At 48.3% G+C, this 16,960-nt stretch overlaps 1 protein-coding gene across 1 annotated transcript in view; it reads right to left on the bottom strand.

Moving 5' to 3' along the window:
- Positions 1-16,960, bottom strand: part of LOC130109178 (ELKS/Rab6-interacting/CAST family member 1-like) — a 209,018-nt gene that overhangs the window by 17,483 nt on the left and 174,575 nt on the right. The window contains exons 19-20 of the mRNA XM_056275934.1: positions 12,796-12,903; positions 1,457-1,642 (exon numbers count right to left, since the gene is read on the bottom strand). Of these exons, the coding sequence (XP_056131909.1) occupies positions 1,457-1,642; positions 12,796-12,903 (294 nt within the window). The remainder of the gene's footprint in view (positions 1-1,456; positions 1,643-12,795; positions 12,904-16,960) is intronic.

The raw sequence follows: 16,960 nt of genomic DNA, 5'->3' as shown, positions 1-16,960 counted from the left end.
AGAAAGGAAGAAAGAAAGAGGTAAAAACGGAGAAAGGACGAAAAGGAGAGAGTTAGAGACAGAGTTAGAGAATGAGAGAGAAAGAGAGAGATGGAGAGATGGAGGGAGAGGGAGATGGAGGGAACGAGAGAGCATTAGAGAGAGAGAGAGAGAGATGGAGGGAGGGAGAGAGATAGGGAGAGAGATAGGGAGAAGGAGAGAGAGATGGAGGGAGAGCAAGAATGAGAGATTGAGGTTGAGGGTTAGACAGAGCAAGAGAGATAGATGGAGGGAGAGGGGGAGTGACAGATTGAGGTTGAGGGTTAGAGAGAGAGCGAGATGGAGGAAGAGGGAGATGGAGGGAAAGAGAGCGTTAGAGAGAGATGGCAGCAGAGGGAGAGAGAGATGGAGGGAGAGGGAGTGAGAGAGATGGAGGGAGACAACCCCTGTGGAGCCAAGCCTTCTTCATAATTTCCCAATCGTGATAACAAACTGTTTACAGTTAAACGTGTGAAAACACGCGTGGCGACAAGGTGAAATTAAAGCCAACATACAAGCCTGGAGGAGGAACCTGGAGAATACAGAGGCGAGGAGCGGAGACTTACAGGACAGCATTCCCCCCCCCCTCTCTCTCTACTCCCCCTCTGTCTCACCTTTTCTCTCTCCATTTCCTCTTTCTTTGGTCTCCTGTTCTGCTTTCTTTACCTCTCTCTCTCTCTCTGTCTCCCGCACCTCGTTCTCCCTCCCCTCCTCTAACAGGACAACTGTCTCGGCGAGGTAGAGTAAGTAAGGTCTCTCCTCTACCTGTGGACCGACCGGCCGAGACAGAGTTGACACTCCCCCATAAGAAACCGTCTCAAACAGTATTTGTGCCACAGCCAAGCACTTGTCACCGAGTGACCCACATAAATAGATCTCTTCAATAATGTCAGAGGCAGTGCCAAAAACCTGTCAAACACACACACACGAGAATGCACACCCATACACACACACACACACACACACACACACTCATAGACACACCCATACATGGTTACGTATGTACAAACACACAAACATAAACACACGTGAACACATGCATAGACAAATATTAACACTTTCTCTCTCTGTTACAGACATATGTAGACAGAAACATACACACAACTCCATTTCTCTCTCACACACACACACACACTGGTGCATGCACACAACACGAACAGAGTGTGTTTGCTAAGCCCCTGCTCCTTCCATGGCTCAGTGAGAGGCTGAGGGGATTTAGACCGTGCGCGCACACACACACACACACACACACACACACACACACACACACACACACAAACGTTAATGTTGTGGTAATTATCCGGGGTCAGACCAAACTCCCTCACACTGGAAGGGTTTTTTCATGGCACATTAGCACAGCACACGTGCACACACACACACACACACACACACACACACACACACACACACACACACACACACACACACACAGTCTCACCTGTTCCTGTGTCATGCTGCGCAGCTGCGCTTCCCAGGAGGCGGAGTCAGAGCGGAGATAGGCGGGGGGCGGGGCAAAGTCCTGCAATATGACTGGGTCCCGCTCCTGACATAGGGAGGTCAGGTGACCGATGTACAGCTTCAGTTTACTGCGGTTCTGACTCAGATCCAGGAGAGGAGGGAGAATCTGTGGTGGGAGAGAGAGAGGGAGGGGGGTATAAGGCAAAGAGAGAGGGGGGTGAGACATATATATAAGTATATTTATATTAAGTGAGAGAAAGTAAGAGGGAGTTGGGAGGGATGGGAAGAGGGATTGGTGAGGTAAAAAAGATGGAGCGATGGTACAGGAGAAAGAGCCAGAGAAAAAGGGGGTGAGGGGAGAGAGAGAGAGAGAGAGAGAGAGAGAGAGAGAGAGAGAGAGAGAGAGAGAGAGAGAGAGAGATAAGGGATTAGTGGAGATAAACCATAACAACACAATTAAATTTGTTCAAAGTGCTTTGCATTTATTTGTCTTGGAGACCAGCGAAGCAACCGGTCCGATCGTTCCTGCAAAGCACCACCAGTCTCAAAACAAGAGCAGAACCGAAACCAGTCTGGGACCGGCTGACCCGCACGACCGCGGGATGACCTGCTCCACAATGAAACGGCGTGGAAAGCAGCTGAACCCGCCTTACCGGACGCATATGCCTCAACATTGACACAGTACCAGGACGTGAGACCAGTGTGGATGACCTGAACGCTACGCGACAACATTTCAGTAAATTACTTCCGTCAATCAATCCGGGGGGGGGGGTGTCTGAGAAGACGGGTGACACTTCCGCCCCTCTGAGAAGACCGGTGACACATCCGCCCCTCTGTGTCCCGTATTTAATGTGCAACGCCGCGTGTGAGGTCAAGCTAAATTAGCTCGTGTTGTCCACCAAACATGCCGCGCGCCAAAGTGTCTGCATGAAAGGAAGCCAGCTCAGGAAACTGGAGGAGGGGTCCTGCTGACCCGCTCCCTGCTGCAGCCGCACTGCACGACAGAGGAGGGCGTTCGCCGCAACACTAGTGCGACTCCTCTGCAGACGGCATCTGCACAGCACTTGATAGGTGACAGACAGCGGATGAAAGAAAATGATGGCGTGAAAGAGGAGGCAAGCGAGGCGACCGAGTTGAGCAACGGCTGAAGTTATGAAAGGAGAAGCGAGGTCGGCTTGCTCTGCACGCCTGTGTGTGTGTGCGTGTGCGCGTGCACATGTGTGTGTGTTTGTGTGTTTGCTTGTAATGGCTTTGGGGGAAAAAAGCCAACAAAACCATTTATGACCTGACACTTTATCAATTCTTATTAGGGCTCCGCTGTATCTGATCCAGAACCAGTGAAGATCTGTTGGTTTTGGCTTCGCTACGAGAGAGAGAGAGAGAGAGAGAGAGAGAGAGAGAGAGAGAGAGAGAGAGAGAGAGAGAGAGAGAGAGAGAGAGAGAGAGAAAGGGGGAAAATGAGTAAGGGAAAGAGAGAGAAATTGAGTAAAGGTAGGAGAGGGAAAGTGGGGGTTTAGAGTCAGATTAAGTGCAAGGGATGGAGAGAGGAAGGACAAAAAAAAACAAGAAAGTGAGCAAGAGACAAAGAATGGAAACGAATGAAAGAGAGAAGGTGACAGAGAGAGAGAGAGAGAGAGAGAGAGAGAGAGAGAGAGAGAGAGAGAGAGAGAGAGAGAGAGAGAGAGAGAGAGAGACTGGGAAAGGCGGGAGGAAGAGGAGCGAGGGCGGCGGGGGCAAACGGGAGGTCGGCGGTTCCCGGGCTGTGGGTGGCGGCGGCCTGAAGCGGGGCTCGTACCTGTGCCTGGTGGATCTCGGCGAGGCACAGGTGGTGCGTATTAACGCGAGGAACTCTATAGGAGACGTGGACACATGAAAAGGGTTTATTCAGAACTCCCCCCCCCCCCGGCGAGGGGCTGCTGGAATATTAAGGGCCGGGAATTTGCGAGGGATGTGGACCGCAGCTCGGTTTGACCCGCTTCCTGTTTGTGCTGTGCCCGTTGTCGCTCCTGAACGACTCCCTTAATATGTTATATGTTGTTGTACGCCTTGTTATGTGGGTCACGGGACTGAAAGAAAAACAAACTTTGTCTGGTCTAGGGCATAAATATTATTGGAAACTCTAGAGACCACACACATGCACGCACACACGCACACAGACACACACAGACACACAGACACAGACACACAGACACACACACACACACACACACACACACACACACACACACACACACTGCGGAGGCTTGGGCGAACCCTATCTTTTGTTTTTACACGGAAATTTGGCTCTTCTGTACTGTTGTACATTTAGCAATAACAGCGCCTTTCGATGAGGGGGAGAGGCGGATATTTGGGAGTGAATGAGGGGGGGACAGAGAGAGAGAGAGCGAGAGAGAGAGAGAAACACAAACTGAGTGATAGCCAAATGCGATATGTATTGTAGAGAGCAATAGCAAAAGAGACAGTTGCTCTGAATTATTGCAATGTGGTTTTCGTCAATAGTCAAGTTTCATAAGTGTATTGAGTTATTGTTTTGTTAATCACCGACTCAACAGCGCCACCAACCCTCCGCGTTGGGTTCACATAGCCTGCGGTTTGGTAACGCGCTATCGCATCCTTGTCCACTTGTTGCCTGTTATGCAAATACACAAATGTGTCAAGTGTGGACCTGACTTGTACTGAGCTGACACGGAGCTGGAGAGAGGGAGACAGGTGGAGGACGAGAGAGGGAGACAGGTGGAGCAAGAGAGAGGGAGACAGGTGGAGCAAGAGAGAGGGAGACAGGTGGAGCAAGAGAAGAAGAGAGGAAGCAGACAGAGAAGAAGAATGACTTAAGAGCAGATGATAAGTATCAGCCCGATTCCCTGGTGTGATATTTGTTTTAACAGCGACATTTGTTCCATGGTGGCTATGACTAATGACTGTGTGTGTGTGTGTGTGTGTGTGTGTGTGTGTGTGTGTGTGTGTGTGTGGGAGCACAGGATTCAGCATAGCAGATTTAGACACATTTTGGAGGACACAAGACAGGAGTCCCCTGACATACAGACCCCTGACATACATACACACGCACACACACACACACACACACACACACACACACACACACACACACACACACACACACACACAAAGATAAAGTATGCAGACACACTCGGGACTTAAGTACAGGAAGCCTGTTTTGAGGGATTTGCGTGTGTGTGTGTGTGTGTGTATGCGCGCAGGTCTAGGTAGGATAGTTTATTTAATCCCAGTGGTGTCTGTCCTCACTCTGGCCTCGATGCTCATTGTCACTCAACACACACACACACACAGAAGAATGATCACGCTCGCAGAGGTCCGACAGTAGGGTCCTTTCACTCAGCGCAGTATGATAATACCCCTCCCCTCTCTCTGTCCACCCCAGCACCCCGCCACTGAGCTGAATGAGGCAACTGTGAAATGTTAAAGGATTCAGCAACGCTTGTACACCAAGCAGCCTTGATACCTGCTGCACTCCAAAGATGGAGGACCACATCCATGTTGCATATGGACTGCTGCAACATACACATACATATATAAGGTCTCTTCACTGCATGCACTGCACACACACACACACACACACACACACACACACACACACATATACACTACCGTTCAAAAGTTTGGGGTCACCCAAACAATTTTGTGTTTTCCATGAAAAGTCACACTTATTCACCACCATATGTTGTGAAATGAATAGAAAATAGAGTCAAGACATTGACAAGGTTAGAAATAATGATTTGTATTTGAAATAAGATTTTTTTTACATCAAACTTTGCTTTCGTCAAAGAATCCTCCATTTGCAGCAATTACAGCATTGCAGACCTTTGGCATTCTAGCTGTTAATTTGTTGAGGTAATCTGGAGAAATTGCACCCCACGCTTCCAGAAGCAGCTCCCACAAGTTGGATTGGTTGGACTGGCACTTCTTGCGTACCATACGGTCAAGCTGCTCCCACAACAGCTCAATGGGGTTCAGATCTGGTGACTGCGCTGGCCACTCCATTACCGATAGAATACCAGCTGCCTGCTTCTGCTCTAAATAGTTCTTGCACAATTTGGAGGTGTGTTTAGGGTCATTGTCCTGTTGTAGGATGAAATTGGCTCCAATCAAGCGCTGTCCACTGGGTATGGCATGGCGTTGCAAAATGGAGTGATAGCCTTCCTTATTCAGAATCCCTTTTACCCTGTACAAATCTCCCACCTTACCAGCACCAAAGCAACCCCAGACCATCACATTACCTCCACCATGCTTAACAGATGGCGTCAGGCATTCTTCCAGCATCTTTTCATTTGTTCTGCGTCTCACAAACGTTCTTCTTTGTGATCCAAACACCTCAAACTTGGATTCATCCGTCCACAACACTTTTTTCCAGTCTTCCTCTGTCCAATGTCTGTGTTCTTTTGCCCATCTTAATCTTTTTCTTTTATTGGTCAGTCTCAGATATGGCTTTTTCTTTGCCACTCTGCCCTGAAGCCCAGAATCCCGCAGCCGCCTCTTCACTGTAGATGTTGACACTGGTGTTTTGCGGGTACTATTTAATGAAGATGCCAGTTGGGGACCTGTGAGGCGTCTGTTTCTCAAACTAGAGACTCTAATGTACTTATCTTCTTGCTCAGTTGTGCAACGCGGCCTCCCACTTCTTTTTCTACTCTGGTTAGAGCCTGTTTGTGCTGTCCTCTGAAGGGAGTAGTACACACCGGTGTAGGAAATCTTCAATTTCTTAGCAATTTCTCGCATGGAATAGCCTTCATTTCTAAGAACAAGAATAGACTGTCGAGTTTCAGATGAAAGTTCTCTTTTTCTGGCCATTTTGAGCGTTTAATTGACCCCACAAATGTGATGCTCCAGAAACTCAATCTGCTCAAAGGAAGGTCAGTTTTGTAGCTTCTGTAACGAGCTAAACTGTTTTCAGATGTGTGAACATGATTGCACAAGGGTTTTCTAATCATCAATTAGCCTTCTGAGCCAATGAGCAAACACATTGTACCATTAGAACACTGGAGTGATAGTTGCTTGAAATGGGCCTCTATACACCTATGTAGATATTGCACCAAAAACCAGACATTTGCAGCTAGAATAGTCATTTACCACATTAGCAATGTATAGAGTGTATTTCTTTAAAGTTAAGACTAGTTTAAAGTTATCTTCATTGAAAAGTAGTGCTTTTCCTTCAAAAATATGGACATTTCAATGTGACCCCAAACTTTTGAACGGTAGTGTATATATATATGTATGTATATATATATTTATTTATTTTTTAGGCATCAGTGCTCAGTAACAAAACACAAACAAACAGCAAAACATGGAGGTGACGGGGTTTTGGAAAAAAAGAAAAACTATCTTGTTCCACGCTCTTCACTAACAGTATTCCTGCAGCAATTGAACCTGACAGGAAATCAATGTAACTGTCACTTCTGATTCAGCCTTCCTACCTTATTGCCACCCACACCCCCTTCATGCAAAACAAACACACACACACACACACACACACACACACACACACACACACACACACACACACACACACACACACACATACTCTGACATACACACACACTCTCTGACATACAGAAAGACATCCACATCCTCCCTCGCACTGAAACACACACCAACACACACTGAAACGCATACTGACACACACCGACACACTGAAACACACACCGACACACTGAAACACACACTGACACACACTAAAACACACACCGACACACTGAAACACACACTGACACACACTGGTAGTATTTTTCCAGACCGTCTTAGTTGATGTGTACATGAGTAGATGTCTACTATTTAAAACCGCTGCTGTAGCTCTCAACTGCCCCTTACACACACACACACACACACACACACACACACACAATTTTGACAGAAACACACACAAACAAACACACAATGTGTACACATTGAAAGGCTCAGTTAGAAGCATACTGACTCACTTTTACCCATTCACTGACACCCATGCACATATATATATATATACAGACACACTCACAGACATGCCCCAAAGCACGTACACACATGCACACACACACAGACACACACACACAGACACACACACACAGACACACGCGCGGGGTCGTTATCAGGTTTTTAAATAGCTTTAGTTTCAATATTTTCCAGTGAGGAGCTGCCAGTGCACTGCAGCCCATTACAAAATACATTACTGCACGTCTCCCTCCGGAGGAGGAGGAGACGGGGGAGGGCAAGAGACCAGGAAAACCAAATGATGGAGTGAAGGATGGCAGCGGGCTGATCCCATAGCAGTGATCCTACGCGTTATGCCTTTCAGAACTATTAGCTGAGTGTAGTGTCTGATGCTGGGGCAGAAAGCCTGGACGCGGTGCGTGAGGACCGCGCAGGGAGGCGTGTGAGGTGCATGAGGACCGCCCAGGGAGGTGCGTGAGGACCGTGCAGGGAGGCGTGTGAGGTGCGTGAGGACCGCTCAGGGAGGCGTGTGAGGACCGCACAGGGAGGTGTGTGAGGTGCATGAGGACCGCGCAGGGAGGTGCGTGAAGACTGCGCAGGGAGGCGTGTGAGGTGCGTAAAGGACCGCGCAGGGAGGCGTGTGAGGTGCGTGAGGACCGCTCAGGGAGGCGTGTGAGGACCGCTCAGGGAGGTGCGTGAGGACCGCGCAGGGAGGCATGTGAGGACCGCTCAGGGGGACGAGGCCAGACCACCTCACATCTATACTGCTTCCTGTTTACAACCTTAAAACTCACATGGTATTTAGATGACAGTACATCTAAAACTACAGATACACGACACTGTGGGACATCTGGGTAGCGTGGCGGTCTATTCCGTTGCCTACCAACATGGGGATCGCCGGTTCGAATCCCTGTGTTACCTCTGGATTGGCCGGGCGTCCCTACGGACACAATTGGCCGTGTTTGCGAGTGGGAAGTCAGATGTGGGTATGTGCCCTGGTCACTGCACTAGCGCCTCCTCTGGTCGGTCAGGGCGCCTGTTCAGGGGGGAGGGGGAACTGGGGGGAATAGTGTGATCCTCCCGTGCGCTATGTCCTCCTGGTGAAACTCCTCACTGTCAGGTGAAAAGAAGCGGCTGGCGACTCCACATGTATGGGAAGAGGGATGTGGTAGTCTGCAGCCCTCCGTGGATCGGCAGAGGGGGTGGAGCAGCGACCGGGACAGCTTGGAAGAGTGGGGTAATTGGCCAGATACAACTGGGGGAGAAAAAGAGGAGCCAAAAAACAAAACAAAAAAAAACAAAACAGCACTGTATGGATAAGAGTTATTTACTGCTGGACACTTTCTGCCCATTTTAATTTTTTTTCTTTTCCAAAACCTGTGGAAATCCACCCATCCATCCATCCATCCATCCATCCATCCATCCATCCATCCATCCATCCATCCATCCATCCATCCACCCATTATCCAAACCGCTTATCCTGCTCTCAGGGTCGCGGGGATGCTAGAGCCTATCCCAGCAGCCATTGGGCGGCAGGTGGGGAGACACCCTGGTCAGGCCGCCAGGCCAAGAAATATTTCTCTGTGCTTCAGACCTGCTTTCAAACACTGTGAACGGAATGACGGAGACGGAAGGATGGATGGACAGATGGAAGTAAGAGGATAAGAATAGAGGCTGTGATGGAAATGAAGAAAAATATAAACTAAACAACAAGTGGAAAAATGGCAATGCTGAAAACTTAGAGCATACCCGCATCAAACCACCCTCACCACCACACCATCACACCACCCTAACCACCCTCAACACCACACCACCCTCTCTCACAGCACCCTCACCATCACACCACCACAGCACCCTCACCACCACACCATCCTCACCCTCACACCACCCTCAACACCACACCACCCTCACCACCACACCATCACACCACCCTCACCATCACACCACCCTCAACACCACACCACCCTCACCACCACACCCTCACCATCACACCACCCGTACTAAAACAAACAAACAACAAGTAAAACCTACACACAGAGAACTAGGTGTAGAAATTCAGCGGGTGGGAGAGCCTCTATTGTAGGTTTTGATGAGAAAATTAGAGCTCTAATTACATAAAAAAGCCACTTAATGGTAATTAGCCAATTTGTAAAACATGAACAGAAACAACAGACCTACAATAGAAGCGTGCACGACACCGCAAGCTTTTTTGCGAGCGCCAAAGTTGTTCTGAAGATATAAAGACCTGATTTTATCAGGGAGTGTATGGTGTGTGTGTGTGTGTGTGTGTGTGAGTGTGAGTGTGTTTATGTACACGTGTAAAGAAGGTTCTTCTGCACCGCTCTGCAAAAAGTTGCTGCTTAAGTGTTTCAATCTGCAATGTGATATCCCTCTTATGGAAAGCGAGACAATCCCTCACTGTTCCAATGCAATGAACTATGGCGAATTACACACCTTTATGCACCTAGGAAAGCATGTCTGTGTGTGTGTGTGTGTGTGTGTGTCTGTGTGTGTGTGTCTCCATGCTGCATGCAACCACTCATGTAGAAAAAGAACAAGAAACAGAGAAAGACAGAAAGTCGGAGGGTGTCGTATGACTTTCGTGTATGTGTGTGTGTGTATGTGTGTGTGTGTGTGTGTGCGAGCGTGCGTGCGTGCTCACATGTGTGTGCAAGTGTGTTCTGGCTGACCTGCCTCCCACAGCAGGGGAGTGCCACCACTAATTAATTACCGGTGTCAAACCTAGCCTCTTTAGCGTTCCTGAGCGGCCTCAGCATCCCAACGGGAGGTCCCGCCGGAGTAACTCGTCAGCAGCCGGGCCGGGCTGAGCGTCCGGGGAAGCAACATGTGGTACTCATACGATGTGGTACTCATACGACGTGGTCCTCCTCACACTGTAGCCTCTTAATACCGGCCCGCCATTTATACCCCGACACAACCGAACCCCCGGCACATTCCACACACAGACCCTCGCTTAACGCGCCAACGCAACCGGCTGCACCAACACGGACGTACGATGAGCAGACTGGCACTAACGAACGGAAAGAGACCGGAGCAGCGAAGTGGAAGGCAGGACATGTGCAAGAGAATGATGCAACAAAAAAAAGATGACGTTAGAAAGGGGAGAAACAGATGAAACAAATGCAGTGAAACAAAGAATGAAAAAGGGAAAGCGAGAAGGTGACAAAACGATGGCAAGATAGTCTTGAAAAACGCTGCATGTCTGCAGGAGAGGCTGAGGAATGTAGCTGTAAAGGAGGAAGGGCACGGTTAAAGGAATGAGGAGAACCGTTAGGGCCGAGGAAACAAGTGTGGGGGGGGGGACCACTGGATGAAATGAACGCACAACAGACAAAACCATAAAAGAAATAACAGATAGTGGACAGGTAACGTTACATGTTAGGAGGAATCAGGAACACTTTATTTGTCATCTCATTTCATGTTCGCAAGTTCATGAAATGAAACCAAATATGGTTTCCCCAGTGCACAGTAGTGCAACACAGACACAAAAACACACATCCAAAAACGACAAGAACACACATATACAAACTAACACATATATCCAAACTAAACAAAAAATCACTGTCCAAGGGAACGAATGCCAGAACTGCCGGTCTGCATGGGCTAGCAGTTAGCTTAGCCTGCCCTGCTTCCTGTCAGACCGCCCTCGGTGTTTCCTCTTTGGGCACAGCTCCGGGCAGGGCCGTGGTCCTTGGGCCCACTGGACGCAGCAGCAACAACTACAACTACAACTTAGTGTTGTATCGTGCCTTTCAAGGAACCCAAGGATGCTTTACACTAGATAAGAAAAAGAAGAGATTAAAACGAAGTTCAAAAGACTACAGACCGCAACAGACCAGGCTCCCTCAGCCGATCCAACGCCAGCTCCTCCAGCCAGACACCCTAAACACACCTCCCCGCACTCCACACGACGACACCAATAACACAGTCAACGCCAGGAGAGGCCGCCGCCAGACCGTCCCCGGTGTTATTGGAACTGCTGGTCTGCATGGGCTAGCAGTTAGCTTAGCCTGCCCAGCTTCTGTGTCCTGTCAGACCGCCCTCGGTGTTTCCTCTTCGGGCGCAGCTCCGGGCAGGGCCATGGTCCCTGGGCCCACGGGACGCAGCAGACCAAGCTCTCCCAGCTGATCCAGCGCCAGCTCTCCCAGCCATCAAACGAAGACACAAACTTATACACAGACGTGGACAAAGACACTGCATGGACGGTACCGGGTGAGACCGCCGCAAACGTGAATTCACGCCGCCATCTTCCCTCACCGGTACTGGGCGAGGCCAGTTATTATGTTATCGCTGGTTATTCCAGAAAATGTGACTTGAAAACATAAATTCCAAGGAAGCACCAAAACAATATGTACCGATGCAAATTAGTTCTAGCCATCGACATGTGTACATGCAAGATATGAATGATGTTGACATGCAAATGATTTTTTTTTCACAAAATTTAGCATTTTTTGCTGGTATTTGGTCACAGGGAGCTTTTATAAATGACGACAAAGAGATGAGGAAAAACCTCCCAAAGCTAGGCTGGAGGAAAAGTTGGAAGAATGAAAAATAATCTTCAGAAACAAAAATATAAAATAATGTTTAGAATGAAACAAAAAAGGAGTTAGAGACCAACGTATCACTGCCACCCCAGACACAGACAGTGCACATGCAGATGAAATGAATGTAAGAAGAGAAAAGAAGGCGGGATGAAATGACGAAACGCGAGCATCCAGAAAAACATGGCGCTCACCCTTCTGTACAAAATGGTGGGTGGAGGGAGGGAGGGAAAGAAGGCATCGGCTTGGCTAGGCCCAAATGCCCTCCTCATCGTCCTATTGGTTAGTTCAGTCCCAACGCAGCGTGAGGTCGGAGGAAGCAGGAAGTTAGTTCAGCACAACAGGAAGTTGAAAACAGAAAGCAGTAAATTTGATAGAGTGAGACATATCAGATGTGTTAGAAGCTTGCAACATCACAAATATTTGGAAAAATCTGTTTTTTTGCACCCTAAAGAGAAAACATTTTTGGATCATTGCTGCTATACTACTCTTTCATGACATAGGAATATAAAGATGCATGTTAAGATGGTCCCCCTTTGGCAAGATAGTTTACTAAACCACTATTAATGATCATTTTAATCATTTTATGGACAGTTACCTTGTACTGTACTTGTACAACCATCTAGTTATAAAACAAAATAAAACAAAATCCAGTTATCTTAATTAGTAAATTAAAAATACATAATATATATTTCAGATTAACTGAGTGTGGGTGTTGTGGCTGATGCCTGGGGATATATATATATATATATATATATATATATATATATATAGGGCCCAGATAAGGGCCTTCAGTTCAGGGCGGAGGTCTCACCTGATCTGGGGAGGGCTTGTGGTTGTTGGGCTGCTCTGAGTTAGGAGACGAGGTCTTCAGGTGGTCATCCTCATAGTTGTCTGCCATCAACTTCATACGGTTCTGAGTCTTAATGTAGAGAGAGTGATAAAGACAGAAAGATGGAGTGACAAAAAAGGGAGAGTTGGAGGAAAAGCGAGGGGGAGAGAAAATAAGGAAAGGGTAAATAAGATGAGAAGGCCCAGTTAGGTTCCCTTATTCTTTTGATAATTACACCGGTCAGCCAAAACATTATGACCACCTGTCTAACATGCTGTTTGACCTCCATGTGCCGCCAAAACAGCTCTGACCTGTCAAGGCATGGACTCCACTATAAGACCCCTGAAGGTGTCCTCTGGTATCTGAGCAGCAGATCCTTCAAGTCCTGTAAATTGTGAGGTGGAGCCTCCCTGATTTGGACTTGTCAGTCCTGTACATCGCACATATGCTCAATCGGATTGCGATCTGGAGAATTTGGAGGCCAGGGCAACACCTTGAACACTTCTTCATGTTCCTCAAACCATTCCTGAACAATGTGTGCAGTGTGGTAGGGTGCATTATCCTGTTGAAAGAGGCCACTGCCATCAGGGAATACCACTGCCATGAAGGGGTGTATCTGGTCTGCAATGATGTTCAGGTAGGTGGCACGTGTCAAATTGACGTCCACATGAATGGCTGGACCCAGGGTTTCCCAGCAGAACATTGCCCAGAGCATCACACTCCCTCCACTGGCTTGTCATCTTCCCACAGTGCATCTTGGTGCCATCACTTCCCCAGGTAAACAGTGCACACGTACACGGCCATCCATGTGGTCTAAAATAAAAACGGGACTCATCGGACCATGCAAACTTCTTCCACCAAGATCCAGTTCCGAGGTTTGCATGCCCATTGTGGGCGCTTCCGATGGTGGACAGGGGTCATCATGTGCACTCTGACTGGTCTGCGGCTACGCAGCCCCATACACAGCAGGGTGTGATGCACTGTGTGTTGTGACACATTCCTCCCATAACCATCATTAAAATGTTCCATGACTTGTGGCACAGTAGACCTACTGTCGGTTTGGACCAGATGGGATAGCCTTCATTGCCCTCGCACATCGATGAGCCTTGGGCGCCCAACACCCTGTCGCTGGTTTGTGGTTTGTCCCTCCTTGGACCACTGTCAGTAGACACTCACCACTCACTGCTGACTCACCCCTGCTGACCGGGAGCACCCCACAAGCCTTGCCGTTTCAGCGATGCTCTGACCCAGTCGTCTGGCCATAACAATTTGACCCTTGTCAAAGTCGCTCAGGTCTTTACTCCTGCCCATTTCTCCTGCATCCAGCACACCGACTACTAGGAGAACCGTCCTTGTCTGGAGATGATCAACGTTATTCGGTTCACCGGTTCACCTGTGAGTGGTCATAATGTTTTGGCTCATCAGGTTATATCTACAACAAAAGAATGAAGAATGATTTTTTTTGTGCAAGTTGCTGGATGCATACAGAATATGTGTGTGTATGTTAACAATGAAGGGCCCCACGGGTCTACATTCCTTCAGGAGTCAATTTGCAGCGGGGAAGAGGAGAGTGTTGGACGTCTGCCACAAGTCCTTTCTCCACACAAACGTGTGTGCGTGTGTGTGTGTGTATTGGGGGGGGTCATTACCAATGAGTGTGTGTGTGTACGTAGCATCGGGTTGGCTCTACTTTTATGTAATCATTGTAGACCTATACAAGACATGCATTCACAGAGTTCATAAAAACACACACACACATGCCCCGGCAGGCCTCCTGCTGTGCAGCTTGTTAACCGATGCAGCGACTAACAGGCTTGTTAACCGGCCACTTAGGGAGCGATCCATAAAGGCTTAGACAAACATGAAACTGTACACACACACACATACAACTGTTTGCACCACAACCCTTAAACACGTCAAACGCACACATACACACACGCGCGCGTGCACATACAATAAAATCTGCACATGCTCACCTATATAAAAACACACAGTAGGATATGGAGGCTTTTCAGCTCTCTCCTTTCAGCCTCCCTTCCCCAAATTTGCCATCATCTCCCCTGCCCTCCTCTCCCCCCTCCCAACCTTTATCCATTCCCCTCTCCTCTCTTCTCTTGCCCTCCGCCCCTTTCTCCTCTCTTGTTACCCCATCTGTTTCACATGTTATAGTTATGCTTCAAGCTTTAGCATGAAGCCTCGAGAGAGCAGAGCGAGAGCGAGCGAGAGAGAGAGAGAGAGAGAGCGAGTAAGAGTAGAGAGAGAGCAGAGAGAGAGCGAGCAAGAGAGCGCGAGTGAGTGAGAGTAGAGAGAGTGAGAAAGCAGAGCAGCGAGAGAGTAGAGAGAGAGCAAGAGAGTGAGAGAGAGAGCAGAGAGACAGAGACAGACAGAGTGAGAGAGCAGAGAGAGTAGAGAATGAGACAGCAGAGAGCAGAGAGAAAGAGAGAGCAGAGAGAGAGAGAGCGGAGAGAGAGTAGAGTGAGACAGCAGAGAGCAGAGAGAGCGAGAGAGCAGAGAGAGCAGAGAGAGCAGAGAGAGCGAGAGCGAGAGCGAGAGAGAGAGAGAGAGAGAGAGAGAGAGAGAGAGAGAGAGAGAGAGAGAGAGAGAGAGAGAGTAGAGAGAGAGAGTCGGGCAAAATCTGTCAGTCTTGTACGGTTTAAATCCCCTTAGCCTCTAACTGAGCCCTGGAAGGAGCAGGAGCTTAGCAGTCCAAACAGTGTGTGCACGTGTGTGTGTGTGCATGCATGCACGTGAGAGAGAGTGTGTGTGTGTGCATGAGTGTGTGTGTGCATGAGTGTGTGTGTGTGCGTGCATGAGTGTGTGTGTGTGCATGTGTGACAGAAAGAGGAAGATATATGTGCAAGTTCACACTCGTGTATCTGAGTGTTTGTTTGAAAGCTAAATAGGGAAACCTGCACATTTGTTTTGAAATTGTGAACTCTGAAACATGTTGTTAAGAGTGAGTCTATATTTACAGCACGCATGTATGTGTACGCGTGTATGTGCGTGCCTTTAACAGGAGACACAAAGAGAGATGCCGAGAAAGTGTGTGTGTGTGTGTGTGTGTGTGTGTGTGTGTGTGTGTGTGTGCGCGCGCATGAATGTGAAAAAGATTATTTGTACGTTTTGTGTGCAAATTTGGGTTGACAAGTCTAGCTGAGTAGATCCAACCCCCGTACCCATGGCTTGCACATACACATTATTCATTTACTCCTTTACTAAAAACACTCTTAAAAAAGCACACACACACACACACATATATACACACACTTAAACATGAAAAGTAAACAGTTTTTCTTCAAACCACATAAGTATAGGGCTCAGAGGCCCCGCTGCACCTGAAGTGTGGAAATGCATGCACACACACACACACACACACACACCACACACACACACACACACACACACACACACACACACACACACACACACACACACTCACACACTCACACACACACTCACACACACACACACAGTCTCTCCTGCTGTTATGACAGTTGTGGAATAGTGTTTATTTGTCTCCGTCTGCCTCTTCCTCTTCACCACACCGCTCGTCTCGGCTTCTGTTTTTCTTGTTTGAGCTTTCTCTCACCGTTTGAATTATTTACTGGTCGTATACTCCACAAAAACACGTCTACACCTTTTTTTTTTAACAAGTCATGGGCCTCTCATATTCCGTCAGACATAAGCAACCACGCTCCATGGATGGCCCACAGCATGTGGAAAGAAAACCTGCGTACTCATACATATCCATGTCCCCCATGGCCCAATGAACATCATGTACATTTTGCAGTATGTATTGGTACCTGAGTACCCATGTGTCAATCTACCCATATATAGATATATATTGTAGCAAATTTGGGGGGCAGCTTAGGAACCGCAACAGCCAGGAATCGAACCCGGGTAGCCCAGACCATGGGCGACAACGTTAACCAGTCGACTAAAGGGTCCGACCCGTTAGCCAAGGGCTAGCGAGTCTATTTATCTGTGCATGTTACACTACCTCCCTCCTTTGGGAAGTGCTTCAGATGGAGGGGACCGCCACAGCCGGGACGCATTTCTGACACCAATGCAGCAAATTCGGGGGGCAGCCTGGGAACCACTGCACCCGGGACACGAACCCAAATCTACCGCATCACGGGCGACTACG

This window comes from Lampris incognitus, chromosome 3, assembly GCF_029633865.1.
Source record: "Lampris incognitus isolate fLamInc1 chromosome 3, fLamInc1.hap2, whole genome shotgun sequence".
NCBI lineage: Eukaryota > Metazoa > Chordata > Actinopteri > Lampriformes > Lampridae > Lampris > Lampris incognitus.
This window is presented reverse-complemented; position numbering and strand designations above follow the sequence as displayed.